Source organism: Platichthys flesus, chromosome 5, assembly GCF_949316205.1.
Source record: "Platichthys flesus chromosome 5, fPlaFle2.1, whole genome shotgun sequence".
NCBI classification, from domain to species: Eukaryota; Metazoa; Chordata; class Actinopteri; order Pleuronectiformes; family Pleuronectidae; genus Platichthys; species Platichthys flesus.
The window spans coordinates 21432135-21447892 of NC_084949.1; the positions used below are offsets into that span (position 1 = coordinate 21432135).

General features: G+C 43.5%; 2 protein-coding genes across 14 annotated transcripts in view; one reads left to right on the top strand and one right to left on the bottom strand.

Annotated features, from left to right (window-relative positions):
• dclk2a (doublecortin-like kinase 2a) overlaps positions 1-13924 on the top strand; it is a 33286-nt gene extending 19362 nt beyond the window's left edge. For 3 of the 9 annotated variants that reach the window (XM_062387885.1, XM_062387887.1, XM_062387890.1), the window contains exons 4-17: positions 755-853; positions 1267-1317; positions 2687-2778; positions 3921-4011; positions 4608-4713; positions 5685-5742; positions 5998-6117; positions 6204-6350; positions 6433-6566; positions 6895-6972; positions 7084-7180; positions 7995-8075; positions 8267-8380; positions 11165-13924. In XM_062387885.1, the coding sequence (XP_062243869.1) occupies positions 755-853; positions 1267-1317; positions 2687-2778; positions 3921-4011; positions 4608-4713; positions 5685-5742; positions 5998-6117; positions 6204-6350; positions 6433-6566; positions 6895-6972; positions 7084-7180; positions 7995-8075; positions 8267-8380; positions 11165-11836 (1940 nt within the window). In that variant the 3' untranslated portion in view covers positions 11837-13924. The other 6 variants (XM_062387886.1, XM_062387889.1, XR_009920721.1 and 3 more) reach the window with 5 other exon arrangements.
• Positions 13925-14008: 84 nt separating this feature from the next.
• The window catches only part of lrba (LPS-responsive vesicle trafficking, beach and anchor containing), a 173383-nt gene continuing 171633 nt past the window's right edge, over positions 14009-15758 (bottom strand). For all 5 annotated transcript variants that reach the window (XM_062387882.1, XM_062387884.1, XM_062387883.1 and 2 more), the window contains one exon: positions 14009-15352. In XM_062387882.1, the coding sequence (XP_062243866.1) occupies positions 15262-15352 (91 nt within the window). In that variant the 3' untranslated portion in view covers positions 14009-15261. The remainder of the gene's footprint in view (positions 15353-15758) is intronic.

The following is a 15758-nucleotide window of genomic DNA, read 5'->3' on the forward strand; positions in this document are numbered from 1 at the left end:
GAAGTGTGATGGTGACTGGGTCGAACCCAGAGGTAGTTGGGAGCCCTCGTCCCACTTCCACTCTCCTGCTCCACTTTTTAAGAATTAGGTCTTTGAAAGAACAGAAATGTCACAGTGTGTTCTCGGCTGAAGGAGCAGAAGATGATCTTCATTTAGCAAAATAGGGCCAGTGCCCAATCCAATGTTGAAACGTGGAAAGAAAAAAGTTTATAAAACAAAAAGCAAAAGAAAGCAAATTTTTTGCAATAGATCATGGAACCTGTTTAGTGTGAACCAACGTGTGACTGTAGAAAAACAACCCAATGCTGAAAGTTTGCACAGAATATTTTGTTAAATGTGTTTCATATTTAATTCTCCAATCAAATATTTTTAGATTAAAATCAGTTTTCTGTGTTCTTAGCTTTTAGTCAAAAACTTGAAAGAGAACCTTTAACCATGGAGAGATTTGGCCTTACATTTACAAAAAACAAATGGGTGTAAAAAAGTCTGGAAAAGAATAAAGTAGCTCATTAGAACACGATACCAGCTAATCCATCTATTTCTCTGTGCTCTTTTTTGTTTGCTGACTGTGTTTCCATAATCAAGTCTGAGCAGCGTTCATGAAACCGTCTCACATTAACAACTTTGCCACATTAATAACCACGGCCACGTGCTTGTGCCACATTAACTCTGTCCTGAGAGGAGGAGAGAGCAGGTTTCTGATGGTGGAAGGTTAATGTATTCCACGCTGACCCTGAGCCTGTTGTCTCTCCAGAATGCAGAGTGCTGAAGTCATCGTACGGCCGCTCTGCGACTCCCGGCCGCTCGGCTAAGAGCCCCGGACCTTCACGACGCAGCAAATCCCCCGGAGCAGGTGACTGTGCACGCACTTCATTGCATTAGCACTTATGAAATTAAGAGAGATGAATGCTGTCAGTAAAAGGACAAATCTGGTCATGACTCGACAAACAGAAAGGTCGAGGCTGGCAAATGAATACACAACACTGTATGTGTGAAAGTATCTCTCACCATCTCAAGGTGACACTTCAGTATTCATCGACAGGCTGAGAAAAATCATTTTCATTTGGCAGCCTCATCCTCACTGAGAGATGGTGACATAATGCTGAGTAATAGGTTCAAAGACGAGCTTGTTCATCTTGACGGAGCGCTGCCAGAAGTCTTGAGATTTAGCTTTGGAAGTTCAACTTATATTTCAGTTAATCGTAATTTTAATCGTCTCTATTATGTCTTTAATTTGTAATTTGTATCTCTATTGTGACACTGCAGTGAGACGAGCCGTCCACTACTCCACCAGTCAGTCTCCCATCAAATCCCCAGGTGAGGCTGTGCTGGTGCTACACAGATTTCCTTATTTAACACCTGTCATATCAACTTCCTCTGGTAATGAGGGGAAAGTCAGTGAGTGGAATGAGCTTCTCACAGTGAGGGTTTCTCCTCTTGGGAGTAAACGCTGAATCTGCCTGTGTCTTCTTAAGAAGGCAACAAAGATAAATAACTGGAAGACATTTCGCTGAGAGTCTGACTTCACGGTGAAAACTAAAACGTACGACTCTGACGCAGCAGCAGTAGAAGCTCCAGCCGGTAGTCAGTGTGTAATAATGTTCCTCAGCTCAGCTGGGTTGATGCAGATAAGGAGACTTTGAGGTAAAGTTTGACGCATTATGTCTCTGTGCTTGTGCCAGAAACTGAGAGAGAGAAAGAAGGAGAGAGAGAGAAAGAGAGAAGGAGGCAGAGATCGTCTGTTCATGAGAGAATGAATCACTGGAACAAATGTAGCTCCGGTCCCGGCTGTGCTCCTCGTTTCAAACACTCACTTTGTCTCGTACAATATGAGAAGTGTACTGATCGTGGAAAGGGATATTTATGAAAACATCGAAATGTTTTTTTATCGTTTTAAGTCATTCACTAACATGTGATCAACAAATGAGAAGAAAAGTAACAGCAGTGCCATTTTAGACCCTTTCAGATGTTGCATGTAGATAGATAGATAGATAGATAAAAAGATGGATAGATAGATAGTTGGATAGATGGATGGATAGAAAGATGAATAGATAGATGGATAGATAGAAAGATAGATAGAAAGATGTATAGATAGAAAAATGGATAGATAGATAGAAACATGAATAGATATATGGATGGATGGATGGATGGGTAGGTAGATAGATGGATAGATATAAAGATGGATAGATAGATAGATATAAAGATGGATAGATGGATAGAAAGATGGATAGATAAGTAGAAAGATGGATAGATAGATAGATGGATAGAAAGATGGATAGATGGATAGAAAGATGGATAGATAAGTAGAAAGATGGATAGATAGATAGAAAGATGGATAGATAGAATCCGAGGCAGAGATTGAATCCAAATATAAATACAGAATTAAAGATGTGTTCAAACTGTACCTGTTACATTCTCTGCATCTCTTCATCAGCCCAGCACCTTATTAATATGATGTGTGAGTTTCAATGAGTCATGTAATAAATAAATGCAAAAATGTTCCCGACCGTGTGACTTCATCCTTCAGCTGGTCCTGGACCCAGAGTCTGTAACGACCCATTTGAAGAAGTTGTGTCACTATAGAGCAGTTTCATCCAATCACACCATTTTGAACCATTGTCCCACACATCCCCCCTTTCCGCTGCTCTTGCAAATCTCCTTCCTTCTTGTTTTTCTCTCGGTGCAGTAAACGGCGTCTCGAGCAGCCAGATCTCCACCAGGTCCACCAAGTCCTCCAGCCCGTCTCCCACCAGCCCCCGACCCGTCCCCAGCTTTACGGTACGAGACAGAATAGCCCAGGGATGTCACACACACACCAGCTGTGCTCCGACAGCCTCAGTGTGCAGCTTGTTTTTCATCAGGATGCATTCACATTCATCTGAGCAGGTTCCTGGCAAACAGCAGATACTTAAAGAAGTAACTGGCTGCAGCAAAAGTCATTGTAATCTTTACACCACAGAATTAATTTGATGTTAACCGTCCTTTTACCTCTTTAATACATTATGATGAAATAAATCTAGGTCACTGACCGATGCCCGTCTTGCAGCTCTGTGATGTATTCTCCGGTCGAGTCTGAGATAGAATCTGATTCGCTGGTGGATTGTTCTGTCCGAGGCGTGTGAGCAGAGAACCACAGAGTTTCTAACTGCTCCTGCCAGCTGGAAAACTTCCCAGCAGCCACTGCTCCTCTCTTAAGCCCGAAGACTTATCCATCCACATTCATTTGGCAGGATATGAGATTTTGTATGATTTACTGTCAGCTTTGAAATTAACTAGGAGAGAGGGGGGCGAGCAAAGCAGAATATATTATAAACTCTTTCTTATGTCCTCTCTGAAACGGACACATGGACGTGTGGAGGTAAAGAAACAGAAGTTATTTATCAGAGGAAAAAGCCTTTTTATGTAAACCACTTGTAGAGGAGACATGGAAGCTGTGGCACGTTCTACTTTGGTCCAGAGCACCGTGCTTTTAGACTGAATAATAGATCATTACTGTAACGGCACAGTGAGGCTGTGCATTATTGAAAAGTGTTATTTTAACACTTGTGGCTGACATTTTAAAATATATAGAAGCAATCTGTCAAAACAGCCTCAGATGTGCTCTGCTGATTGAGAACAGTTTCAATCTGCAGGGATGATCAATGGATATGAGTTTTTATTTATTTTTATTTTCACTTGTTACATTTCTGTGGCTTGAAGTTTGTTATTGAAGCCGCTAGGAAATCATACTAATCTTGTTTTTGTTCCGTCTGAATCATTTTATGTGGGAGAAGAGAATCAGTGACCCTCACAACACAAACATGGAGGTGTAATGTGTGTCAATCATGTTCTGGGGGGGGGGTTTAAGTGTTGCGGTTGCCATGGTGACTTGTTGTGTTTTGTGTGCTTGTGTCTATTTCTGTTTTTCCTTTTTGTTTCAGCAGATCCCTCCATCACTTCACAGCTCCTCCACTGATGTCAACGGCTCAATGCACAACCACCAAGAGCAAAGCAACCAACTGAGTCCAGAGGGTACATCTCCTTTTCTCTTTCTCTTTCTCTTTTCTCTTTTTCCTTTCCTCTCCTCTCCTCTTCGCACCTTACCTTCATTTCTTTTTTCCCTCTCCTATCCTCTCATCACCTTATTTCCTTTCCTATCCTCTTTTCTTTTCTTTTAATTTTCTCTCCTATCCTCACCTTACCTTTAATTTATTTTCCTTCCCTTTCTTTTCATTTATTCTCTCCTCTCCCTTCCTCTCCTATCCAATCCTGTCCTGGTCTGGTTTTTCTCCTCTCCTCTCCTCTCCTCTCCTCTCCTTTCCTCTCCTCTTCTCCCCTCTCCTTATTCCACTGCTGCCTGAGCAAATACTGAACTGTATATATATACATATATATACATCTAATGGTAATGTTGTTGAGTTCTCTGAGGACACTGCAGGAGGACTGTAGCGATCACTCTGCATGTTGTTGCCAGTGAGTGTGTTATTCTGCAGCACAGCATGTGGTCCTTTAATTCTCCGTCTGAGAAGCAGATGACTTTCTGCCAAAGATTCCTAAGCTCCTCTGTCTTTCAGTGCACGGCCGAGTTGGTTCTGTCTCCTCTTCTCACCTTCATCTCTCCTCAACAGTAAACGGCAACCGCTGCCCCCCCGCCGCCCCCATTTTGGAGAAATACGAAGTTGGGAAGGTCATCGGAGACGGCAACTTTGCCGTGGTGAAGGAGTGTGTGGAGAGGTGGGTGAAACGCAGCCAATCAGGATGGAGGTGTTTAAATGCACAGGCTCCTGGCAGCTGTGAGCAGCGGCGGCCCAGCGGGGGGGCCTGTTGCTCAATGAGATGGGCCTCACGTGAGGGAACTGCTCCATCAGGGTGTTTAAGTCCTGATGACGGGCATTGTGGAGACAGAGAGATCCTGGGGATTAAACCCAGCAGTGAATTCACTTCATTAGCCTTTTAATCTCTGAGTCAAGACACTGTGCAGACAGGAGGGAGGACGGGGGGGGGGGGCTCTCAGAACCTGACGCACGTTCCCAATGAGGTACTTTAAATTCCCCGTGAGGCCCAGTGAACCTGTTGAGTGCATTTCCTTCCTTGTTAAATATTTAAAAAGCCAAAACCTCACCACCATTAATTAGGTCTTTAGGTGAAATGTCTGTCTCCCCTCTCAAGGATGTTGTTTAAGTAATATTTAATATGAGGAAGTCATTAGTGCCGTAAAACAAAATTAGTCAACTTTGCCTTTATTTTTGTATATAATATTCAATTTTATTATATTTGTCATTGTCTCCTGTGGAAATCAAATCAAACATCCATAATCCACAGTATCATGTCATTAAACTGTGGCTTGTCTGAGGTGGAACAAAGTTGAACCTTTGAACCAGAGACGACAGTGAAACACTGATCTTCTACCTGGTGGTTATTTATGTTAAACTTTAATATTACAGAATATAGAAAGCAGAAAAGATCTGCTGCATTCATGTTCACATTTTAATTAACAATTTCTTAATTCAAGTTCAAAATATTGGTTGGTTTTATTCGTAGTTTTTGTAAAAATAAAAGAAGTTTATGGTAAAACAGAAAGAAATCATGTCTCAGTTACTTTTCTTATTCATGAGGGTTTGATAAATGACACATTTGGAATCATTGCCTGTTTTTAATCAGACAACATCAGAGCTATTATCTCTAAATCCACTGTTTCTGTTCAGGTCCACAGGAAAAGAGTTTGCACTGAAGATCATCGACAAGGCCAAGTGCAGCGGAAAGGTTTCCCTCCGTCTTCACTTCCTCCCGTTCCCTCTCTTCTCTGTGTTTCCCCTTCAGGCCCCGTGCACATTCACATCATTAACACCCACGTTCACTGTGTGTCTGATCATCTGTATCCCTCACAGTTAGATTGTGTCGGCCATGTTTGATTTCTCACTTCACACTCCCTCTGAATCCCTCACCCAGCTTCTCTTTGTGAGCGTGATGGCTCGGTGTAAATTCATGAACGTGGATTCCTTGTGTGTGTGTTTGCAGGAGCACCTCATCGAGAACGAGGTGGCCGTGCTGCGGAGGGTGAAGCACCCCAACATCATCATGCTGGTGGAGGAGGTGGACACGGCCTCGGAGCTCTACCTGGTCATGGAGCTTGTCAAGGTTCGGGGGGGAACTCTTGTGTGTCCGTCCACGCTCATCGTTTTTTTTCCCCGCTATATTTTGAATCTGGAATCTCATTGGTGCAGGGGGGAGATTTGTTTGACGCCATCACCTCCTCGACCAAATACACGGAGAGAGACGGCAGCATCATGATCTACAACCTGGCTGGAGCTCTGAAGTATCTGCACAGCATGAACATCGTCCACAGGGACATCAAACCAGAGAACCTGCTGGTACACATCTACACACACAACTACACAATCCTACAAATCCAACTCTCCAGTGGTCTCCGACTGATCGTGTGCTTCCTTTTAGGTGTTTGAATACCCCGATGGCACCAAGTCCCTGAAGCTCGGGGACTTCGGCCTGGCCACGGTGGTGGAGGGGCCCCTGAACACCGTGTGTGGAACTCCCACCTACGTGGCCCCAGAGATCATCTCAGAGTCCGGGTAAGATGGAGGATTTGACAGGAAGTGACGCTTTCAATACGTAGATCTCTCAGTCCTGCTCGAGAAGAAGCTCGTTTGTAGAGAAACTTTAATCTTTTATTAATCTGTAGAAATGTGTTGTTATCAGTCATACGGGGATTAAATGCTGTGTAACCAGAACAAAGAAACCATGTGACGGTGTTAATGGTTTCACTTCTACATCATTGAAAGATTGAACATTTTACTTTGTCAGTCTTCTGCTTGTGTGGAACTGGGGCGATGGACAATGTGCCTTCAGATATTTAGGAACATTCAATCCGTCACTGACACTTTCTCTCATCTGTCCCAGTTACGGTCTGAAGGTGGATATCTGGGCTGCGGGCGTCATCACCTACATCCTCCTCTGTGGGTTTCCTCCGTTCAGAAGGTGCTGACTTCATCCACCTCGAGCATTTTGTTCTGCAGCCATAACAATGTACATGTGCGATATATGTGTTTAAATATGAAGTAATGTTTTTTCACTGTGTGCTCTGTGTAGTGAGAGTAACTTACAAGAGGAGCTGTTTGACCAGATCCTTCAGGGACGACTGGACTTTCCCAGTCCTTACTGGGACAACATCACCGACTCAGCCAAGGTTGGAAACACACACACACACACACACACACACACACACACACACACACACACACACACACACACACACTTACACAAACACACGCAGCATTCATGACCGTCTGACAGAACCTCCTCCGACCCTCTGAATTAATGTCATGTATTAAGGTGACAGCCCACACTCAGTGAACCACACTGCTAATTAAAGCCACTGCTCGTACAGCCGCCTGTCACTGAAGCATGGTTATAAACTCCACAGCATGAAACCAGTGTGTGTGTGTGTGTGTGTGAGACATGAGTCATAGAGACACACCCCCAGAGATTTGTGTCTTGTCTCCCCTGCTCTACACGTCTCAGCTCATTGTTCTGGTGGAATCAGCGATGTTCTCAGCTGCAGCTGCTGAATTCAGCAAAACCACCGGCCCAGCTTCACACAGCAGAGAACGTTTACTACTGGTTCCTTAAACCAGTGCAGAGGAGTTTTTGAAAAACTTTGTCCGAGTAAAAAAAAGAAGTGAATATTGAAGCGACTTTTCTCTGTCTGTTGGATATTTAAATGTAAAAGTAAAGTTCTGGAAATAGTGAATTGTTTGTCTTTATTAACTTCATAAATATTCAATTTGTTTAGTTTTATGACAGATTCATTCAGCTTTTAACATTTTTAATTAAAGTTTGCTTGAAATGATTAGTTTAGGTAAAAAAGTTGTGTGAGGTGATTTTTCCCGATACGATCGTTTCCTCACTATACAAGAGCAACACAAGATTAATGAGACACACTTAGTTTTGATATTATCCTCAACGTGTGTGTGTGTGTGTGTGTGTTGTGTGTGTTTCAGGAGCTGATTGGAAAAATGCTGCAGGTCAACGTCGAGGCTCGATACACAGCACAAGACGTCCTCTCCCACCCATGGGTCACGGTAATGTGCAACTCTGTTTGTGTGTATCTGCTTGTGTGGGTCTGTGAAAACGTTTGAGGCACTTCATGTTGTTTGCATCCCTCACGGAATACAAGGAGGAGCCTCAGACACACACACACTTGTGATATGTGTGTGTGTGCGTAGATAACACACTCTTCATGTTTTTTTGTTATGTGTGTGTGTGTGTGTAGGACGATGCCGTGATGGAGAACAACATGAAGATGGAGGTGACAGGTAAACTGAAGACGCACTTTAACACCGCGCCGAAGCACAACAACACCACAGCTGGTGTGTCCATCATCATGGTGAGAACACACACACACACACATTCTGAATGAGTTTCTCAGTGTTTCCTTGTTTACAGCGAGCGCCAGGAAGTGTTTGACCCAATTAGAAAAGACTGAGCTTCTTCTCATTCACTGAAGAAGCTCAGTCTGACCTCAATCCTCGTGAAACACACGTTAGAATCAGCTTCACTCCCCCGTGAACATGAGTCGGAGGTTTTAGCACCGATGGAAACACGGAGCAGTGGAGAAGTCATTCCTCTGCCGGTCACATCCTCCAATTCTGTCTGTTCCAAATCCCTGTTTGCATCACTTCCTGTTGCACACTCTGACTGCCCCCCCCCCCCCCCCCCCCATCACCACCTCCTCCAGTTTCTCTGATTTCAGATTGACTTTGATCCGTCTCCTCCTGCCTGTTGTTGAAAAATCTCATTTGACAGTTTGAGGTGTAAACTCGGGCACTGGCCTCGGCCCCTCCTCCTCCTCCTCCTCCTCCTCCTCCTCTTCATCCTCCACCTCCTCTTCATCCACTTCCTCCGCCCACCCTCCTCACCCCTCCCTCACACACGACCCAGGACCACAGGGGACGCCTGGAGCTGAAAGCCGGGTACACACTTCATCCCTACTCCCCTCCCCCCCCCCCCCCCCCCCCCCCCCCCCCCCGCATCCTTGCTGCCTCCCTTCCTCCTCTCCAGCCATCGCCCTTCCCATCACTCCCCCCCCCCCCCCCCCAACTGCATCCATAACAGCCCTGATCCCGCTCTCCCTTCCTTCCTTCCTGTTTCTCTCTCAGCCCCTCAGCTGCAGTAGCCGCTCTCACTAACCAGCGGATGTGTGACCTCACTAACCCGCGCCCTCCTCGTGGATTCACCTCCCGACTCTTTTCATCCTCCTCTTCTCCTTCAGTCTCATCTCATCCCGTCTGCGTCACTCAACAAACTTCTATGGGATGTGATCATCGGTCGTTTTGTTTAATCACACATTGTCATCCAGCGCCTCCCTCTCTGCTGTTATTTATATTATATGTCATGAACTCATTCAAACTAGCTGCTTAAAGTCAACTTCCTGTGGATCCATAAATCCATGATTGGTTCCTCAGCACCTGATACATGTTTATGGTACTCTAGTGCCACCTTGTGGAGTAAACCAAGAGCTGCACTGGCACTGGCAATCAAATGTGCAGAGATAAACCAGCTCTACCCCAATGAATGAGAAACTTCACCTCATGATTTAAGGGATGAGGATGAAAGTGTTATTCAACAAATCCCATTAAGAGACCAAGTGTTTTGTGACAGATTTGTCCACTAGTGGTTCCTACTGAAGGAGAAACATTTTAAAAACTTGTCTCTATTTTGAAATAAAACTCAGGAATTTCATATTTGTTCCTGGCTCTGTAGTTTTCATCATCCCCTGGTCTCACAAACATTTGATGCTCTACAGTAGATGTGAATAAAACTTCAGTTCCAATGTTCTTAGAAAATGAAGCAACACGTCCCCCACAGTCTTTAGTATTATTACTAAACTTAAAATATATATTAAGTATTTAAGAAAAGCAATCAGATTAATAATAATAATAATAATAATGAAAAAAAGCTTCTTCCATTGCAAGTTCTAATCTTCAAATCTCAATGTTGTTTTGTGCCTTGTTTTATTTCATAGTTGTTTTGTTGATGTTTGGGTTGAATATATAATGCAATTTAAACAAAATATAATTTAAACAAACTAAAGTAAACACCAATGTGGAGCTGATCAGAATGTTCTTTCAATGGGATTTGTCTATAATAAGATAGATGTAGAATGACACAGGCCTCATCTTTAAGAACTAATCTAATCAAACAAAACATTTAACATAACACTGCTTTGTATTAATAATTATTCACATTAAAAACGCTGATTCATGTTTCTGCCTTTCAAAACATCAGACAGTTTGTTCCTGCTCAGTTTTCTCTAAACATAAAAGTGTCCGAATATAGTTCTGATAATCTGAAACGTGGGACTGAGCCGGAACATGAACTGTCCACCTGCCGTCATGCTTGTTGTGTGTTTGATTTGGTGAAGCTGTGAGTTAAGACTAGTCTCTGTCCCTCTGTGCTTCTCCCCTGCTCTGCGTTTCCTCTGAATTAGCTCCAAGACGATGGTATGTACCAACACCTCGACTCTCCTGCCGCTGGTTCTCAGCTCAAGGGCAAATGAGGAACGTCACGTTTAGTCTGTTTCATGTCCCGTGCAGGAACAGGTCATTGGCTTCAATCAGGGCAAATGGGCTAATTGATATAGAAGGTTCCTGGTTTGAATCCCAGTCGGGGCCTTGCTGTGCTGAGTTTGCATGTTCTCCCCTCGGCTGTTCTCTGGCAGATCAGGGGTTGTATTAATTGGAGACTCTAAATTAACCATAATGTGTGAATGTGAATGTGATTGGTTATTCTCGCCTGTGAAACCCGGGCAAACAGGATGTAGCTTGCTCTCATGTGATTGGCTCCAGTAAAGATTCTGGATGGATGACTTTTCTCATTTGCCCTTTCTCCTGCTTATTCAGTCTCACTTGGTGATTGGCTCTTCTCTCCTGTGGGGTCTTTCCACTGGGCGTTTCTTTACTCATCTTATTCACTTCTTCGTGTTCATTTCATCACGTGTTGTTTCATTCACATAAATGAAAAAAAACTAAAACTGGGTCATGACTTAATGATCAAGCTTTTTGAATATCTGCAAACTGACCCGTCCTCCTGCTTCCCTGTTTAATCTCACGTTGATGAACGTCTCAGGGATCAACGTGTCCCGCTGACGTGTCTCCGTCTCTTGTTCCAGAACACGGCTCTAGATAAGGAGACGCTCCAGCTCCCTGCACGTCGCCTCCAGGCCCCGTCCTCCCCCCCGATCCCACCGGCCTCCCAGTCAGGACCGGCTCCTCCAACCAAACCTCCGCCATCACACGCCAAAGTACCAGAACCTGCCGACACCACGTTGACCACGTCTGTGCCTGATGACGAGCCTCCCTGCTCTCAGCCTCCCTGCTCTCAGCCTCCCGGTGAAAACAACCCGTCACCCGTTCAGCCTCCTCCCCCCCTCTCCGCTCCTGTGGGTTCCCTCCGGTTCTCTCCGTCACCCTTTGCCGAAGCGTTCCCGTTGGCACCGTCTCCTGTTCCTCCCCCTCTTGAGTCTGGATCCCCCTCCGACCCTCCTGCTGTTTCCTGTCCTTCCCCTTCATCTCCTCCCGAACCGGCTTCCCCCTCTCCCTCCAAAGAATCACCACACCAGTCGGCCCCCCCGACCGAACCAGCTTCCCCATCCTCCGTCAAACCAGCTGTGTTCCTCCCTCTTTCGTCCCCGACCAAACAGGAACCTTCCCCCCCTTCTCTCCTCCATCCGACCCTGTTTCCCTCTCCTCCGTCTACTCCGCCCCGATCCATGACCCCGCCCTCTCCATCCGACCCACCTCCTCCCAGCCCTCCGCCTCCTGAGGAGCTGATAGAGGTTTAAAGGTGTGGTTACCTTCACTCCTCCTGTTTCCACACACACACACCTACACACACACACGTATGGTTAGACGTGAGGAGAGTGAACCTCCACCTCCAGCTTCTCCCTGTATCTGTAGCCTGAGCCAGTGACTGCTGCGTCCTCTCCTTCTTTCCTCACTCGTTCTCCGAGACGGAGGATGGGAGGTATTTTTCCAGTGTGAGTGTGAAAAACGAGTTGATTGTGTATATATAGGTTTGTATTTATTAACGGAGGGTGTGGATGAAGGGAATGAAATGAAACCCCTGTGCTCTGAGTGGTTGTCCTTGGAAGGCGGACTGCATCACATCAATGTGAATTCTTTTTCCTTTATTTCTTTTCCCGGTGGCTCTTCTGTAAATATCCGTCACACACAAACATCCCATGTTCTTTGGCGCATTTATATTTCACCCTACCAACTATAGCCACCGACAGTATTTTTCTCTTTGCTCATGAAAACCACAAATCTACAATGTGATAAGGTAAAAGTACCAAGCAGCTAATAACAGTGAAGGAAGTACCTTGAATTTCTGTCTGTACAAGTGAAGATTAACTGTTAAATCTGCTCAGACTCTAAGTTTGAAACACAGAAACAAGCTAAAGAAAACTTTCTGTAGCTTCCTGTGCAGTTTGTTCTCATCTTGTTTTATGATTTCATATAAACTCTGAAGATAAACAATTGTCAAAATCATTCATAATAATATTTATTATACTTAAATTAAATCTTATGAGCAGCTCAGAGGTGAAGAGATCTCAATGAGAAATGTTTGTTTGTGGTGCTCCGATTAAAAAAATACAGTTGTCTACCAAACACATTCCCTGAAAATCTGAAGAATTGATACAAATAAATATCTATCATTAGTATTTAACGAACAGCATCTGGAACATTGTTGAAGTTGGAATCCCGTAAGGCTGTTATCACCACAAACTTAATCCTTTCCACCTTCGAGGTATTTTAGCAACACTTCTGCTGAGCAGCAGCGCCCCCTGCAGCTTCACATGGTTATTAATTCAGTTGTCTGAGTGGCTTTCATGTAGAGAAGAGAAGAGTCCATCAGTGTGATGACCTGAGCTCTGACTGCATCGCCCCACTCGCTGAACTGAAACAAGACAGATTTGACTCATGGTCCCCGGCTTCCTGAACAAATGCATCAAAATCTGATGAGAACTATTGATATTTCAAAAGAAGATAAACATCTTTTAACTAATCTATGGTTCGGTGTTAATCTGCGACAGTCAGAGATCGAACCCACCCAAGTGAAAAAGAAAGAGGAAACACTCTTTCTATTCCAAGTTCAAGTGGATATTTTAAGTTATAAAGTTGCATAGTGTTGGTTTGACGGAGACAAGAGGAAAAAATGTCCTGGTCAAAAACCGAGTCAAGACTATTTAGTAGTTTAAGACTCACTGACACGATCAATAACACAATAACTGTCATTTATAATTTAAATAATGTTTTTCATAATGTGAAGAAACTTTTCTGTCGATGTGAAGTTTCTGCTGCGACGGACAAGATGCACATTCTGGTTTGATCCCAGTTCAGAGACTTTCCCACTGACTGGTGACCACACGCTGACGAGCTGCATGAGACTCAACGCTGCTCCTGTCCTTTGATCTTTATAAAAATGTCGGCTTTACCAAGTAGAGGGATGAATGTGTTGTCAGGCCACAGGTGTGTGTGTGTGTGCCTCACTGCTTCACGATGCCTTTACCAGCGCCAACCTGTGCATCCTCAGTTTATCTTTAAATGGTTTGTTGTTCACTGGTTTTAAACTGCTCAGCTGGTGTTAGCGGTGTCGACTCCTCCTGCTCTCAGCTGCATGAAGACCCCCCCCCCCCCCAGCTCAGTCAGGTTGGTCGCTGAGCTCCTCTTACGTATTCCTACTTAGTTTCCTATGCTTCGTCATAGCAGTTTGTAAAAAAGGGAAATTTATATGAGGAAAAACAGGTAGAGCTGAAACTGGAGTTTTTAAATTAGACCTAGAGCTTTTAATGTCCCACTGTTTGAAAACATGGCAGCGCGAGGAAAAATGAATAAATCTAAAAATGCAATAAAGACTTGAAAATGAACAAGCTTGTGTTGATTGTGTGTTTGTGTATCACCAGACGTTGGCCACTAGAGGGCGCCGGGCAACCCACATTTGACACCGAGCACCGTTCAAGTTATAAAATTGGGTTTTATTGTCAGAACTCGTCACACAAAACACTCCAAAATGATTGCAAAAATATCGGCTGATAGATAAACAGTAGTTTTCTCAGAGTTGTAGATTCAAACCACATCAAAAGGAATGCATCCTCAAAAGAAAAGTCATAATTCAAAAGACACGAGTGGACGTTTGTTTCAACCGAGGTCCAAATGAACAATTTGTCATTTTAGTGCTGAACCACATCTTAACACAATCACTCATCCCGGTGTGTGCGATGGATGAAGACAAAAGAGTGAGACGCAGGAGGTCCTTCACTTCACCTCTCGCTTAGTGTCGAGCTGCTGCGGAGACGAGGCTCAGCGAGGACTCTGAAGATGTGGAGCTGACGTGTGACGGGATTTCATTTATTTAGCCAAAAAGCAAAAGAAGGTCATAACGACATGATGAGATTAATCTGTTTCGGGGAAAAGAGCGACTCACACTTTGCTTATTCAGTCAATTAGGAGAAGATCGTAGCAATAAAAGTCCTCCTCTGGGTAAAGCTCTTTTTTTGATGCAGGGAAGTGGTTGATTCTTTTTTTCCTTTTAAGTGTTAAATGATAATGTGACAGATCTGCTGATATGTTGTGTCAGAGGAATGAGCCATGCACAGGAAATGCAGACGTACACATGGACATTTTCTTTTCTTAAATATGAAAGACTAACATTTAAACAGTATAATTTATATATATGTATATTCCCTCTTCTTTTATCCTTCTCTGCGATACATGTATTATTTATTCAAACATTTTCCTATCTAGCGCCTGTGTTGGTAAAAGTGAATGATTACTTATAGTTAGTTCCCACATACACACCTACAGAAAGAGAAAACAAAAATCACTCACCCTAAAGTACACAAATATTTGGATTTTTAAGTCAAGAGAAAACGTTTTCACACAATCCCCCTTTTTTCCTTTTTCTTTTCCGGAGGAGATGAAAATAGACTTTTACAGCTAAAAATAGATTTTGCCTTTTTTTAACCGCACAGTAACGTAACCACCCCTCCCCCCTACCATATGATTTATATGAAAAGTTTCTATCAGATCTACAAAATATAGTAATGCCCTTTTTAAAAAATAGTTTGATTCTTTTACTATAGCAGGACAGGTTGTAGTTTTTCTTTTCCCTCTATGAGATACATTCAGGAGAACAGGAAACACTTGTCGCGGATTCACTCGGTCTGGATCAACGTCAGTGTCCCACTTTGTCAGTCCAGTGTGGAGCTCAGTACCGGGTCTGGTACTCGTGGTGCCACCGGTTGAAGTCGTTGTAGAAGAGCACGATGCTTCCCGACGCCATCCCAGTGATGATGCACCTGAGCGGGGGAGGGAGGGAGGGTGGGAGGGAACAACATGAGGCCGTGTCAAGTGTCATGGTTTTAATTTTTAATAAATTTAAATGTTATTTAGATGTGTGTACTCGTATTTGAAGTCTATATTTACTGCATCAAAGAAGGAGCATTTTACTACAAGTACTAGTTAATGAAATAATTAACATTTCACACACAAAACTTGTATTATTTAAAGTATTAAATGTATCAAGTAGGTATTTTATTCATCATCTTTACATCATTTAAAAAAAGATATACTATTAATATCTAATCAAGGAATATAACCTGGATAATGTGGACTTTGGGAACTTCTTCCAAATGTTACAGTTTCTACTTTTTCCTTTTTTTTTACAGTTTCTACTTTTTCTAAAGTAAGTTTCTTTAAGTAGAA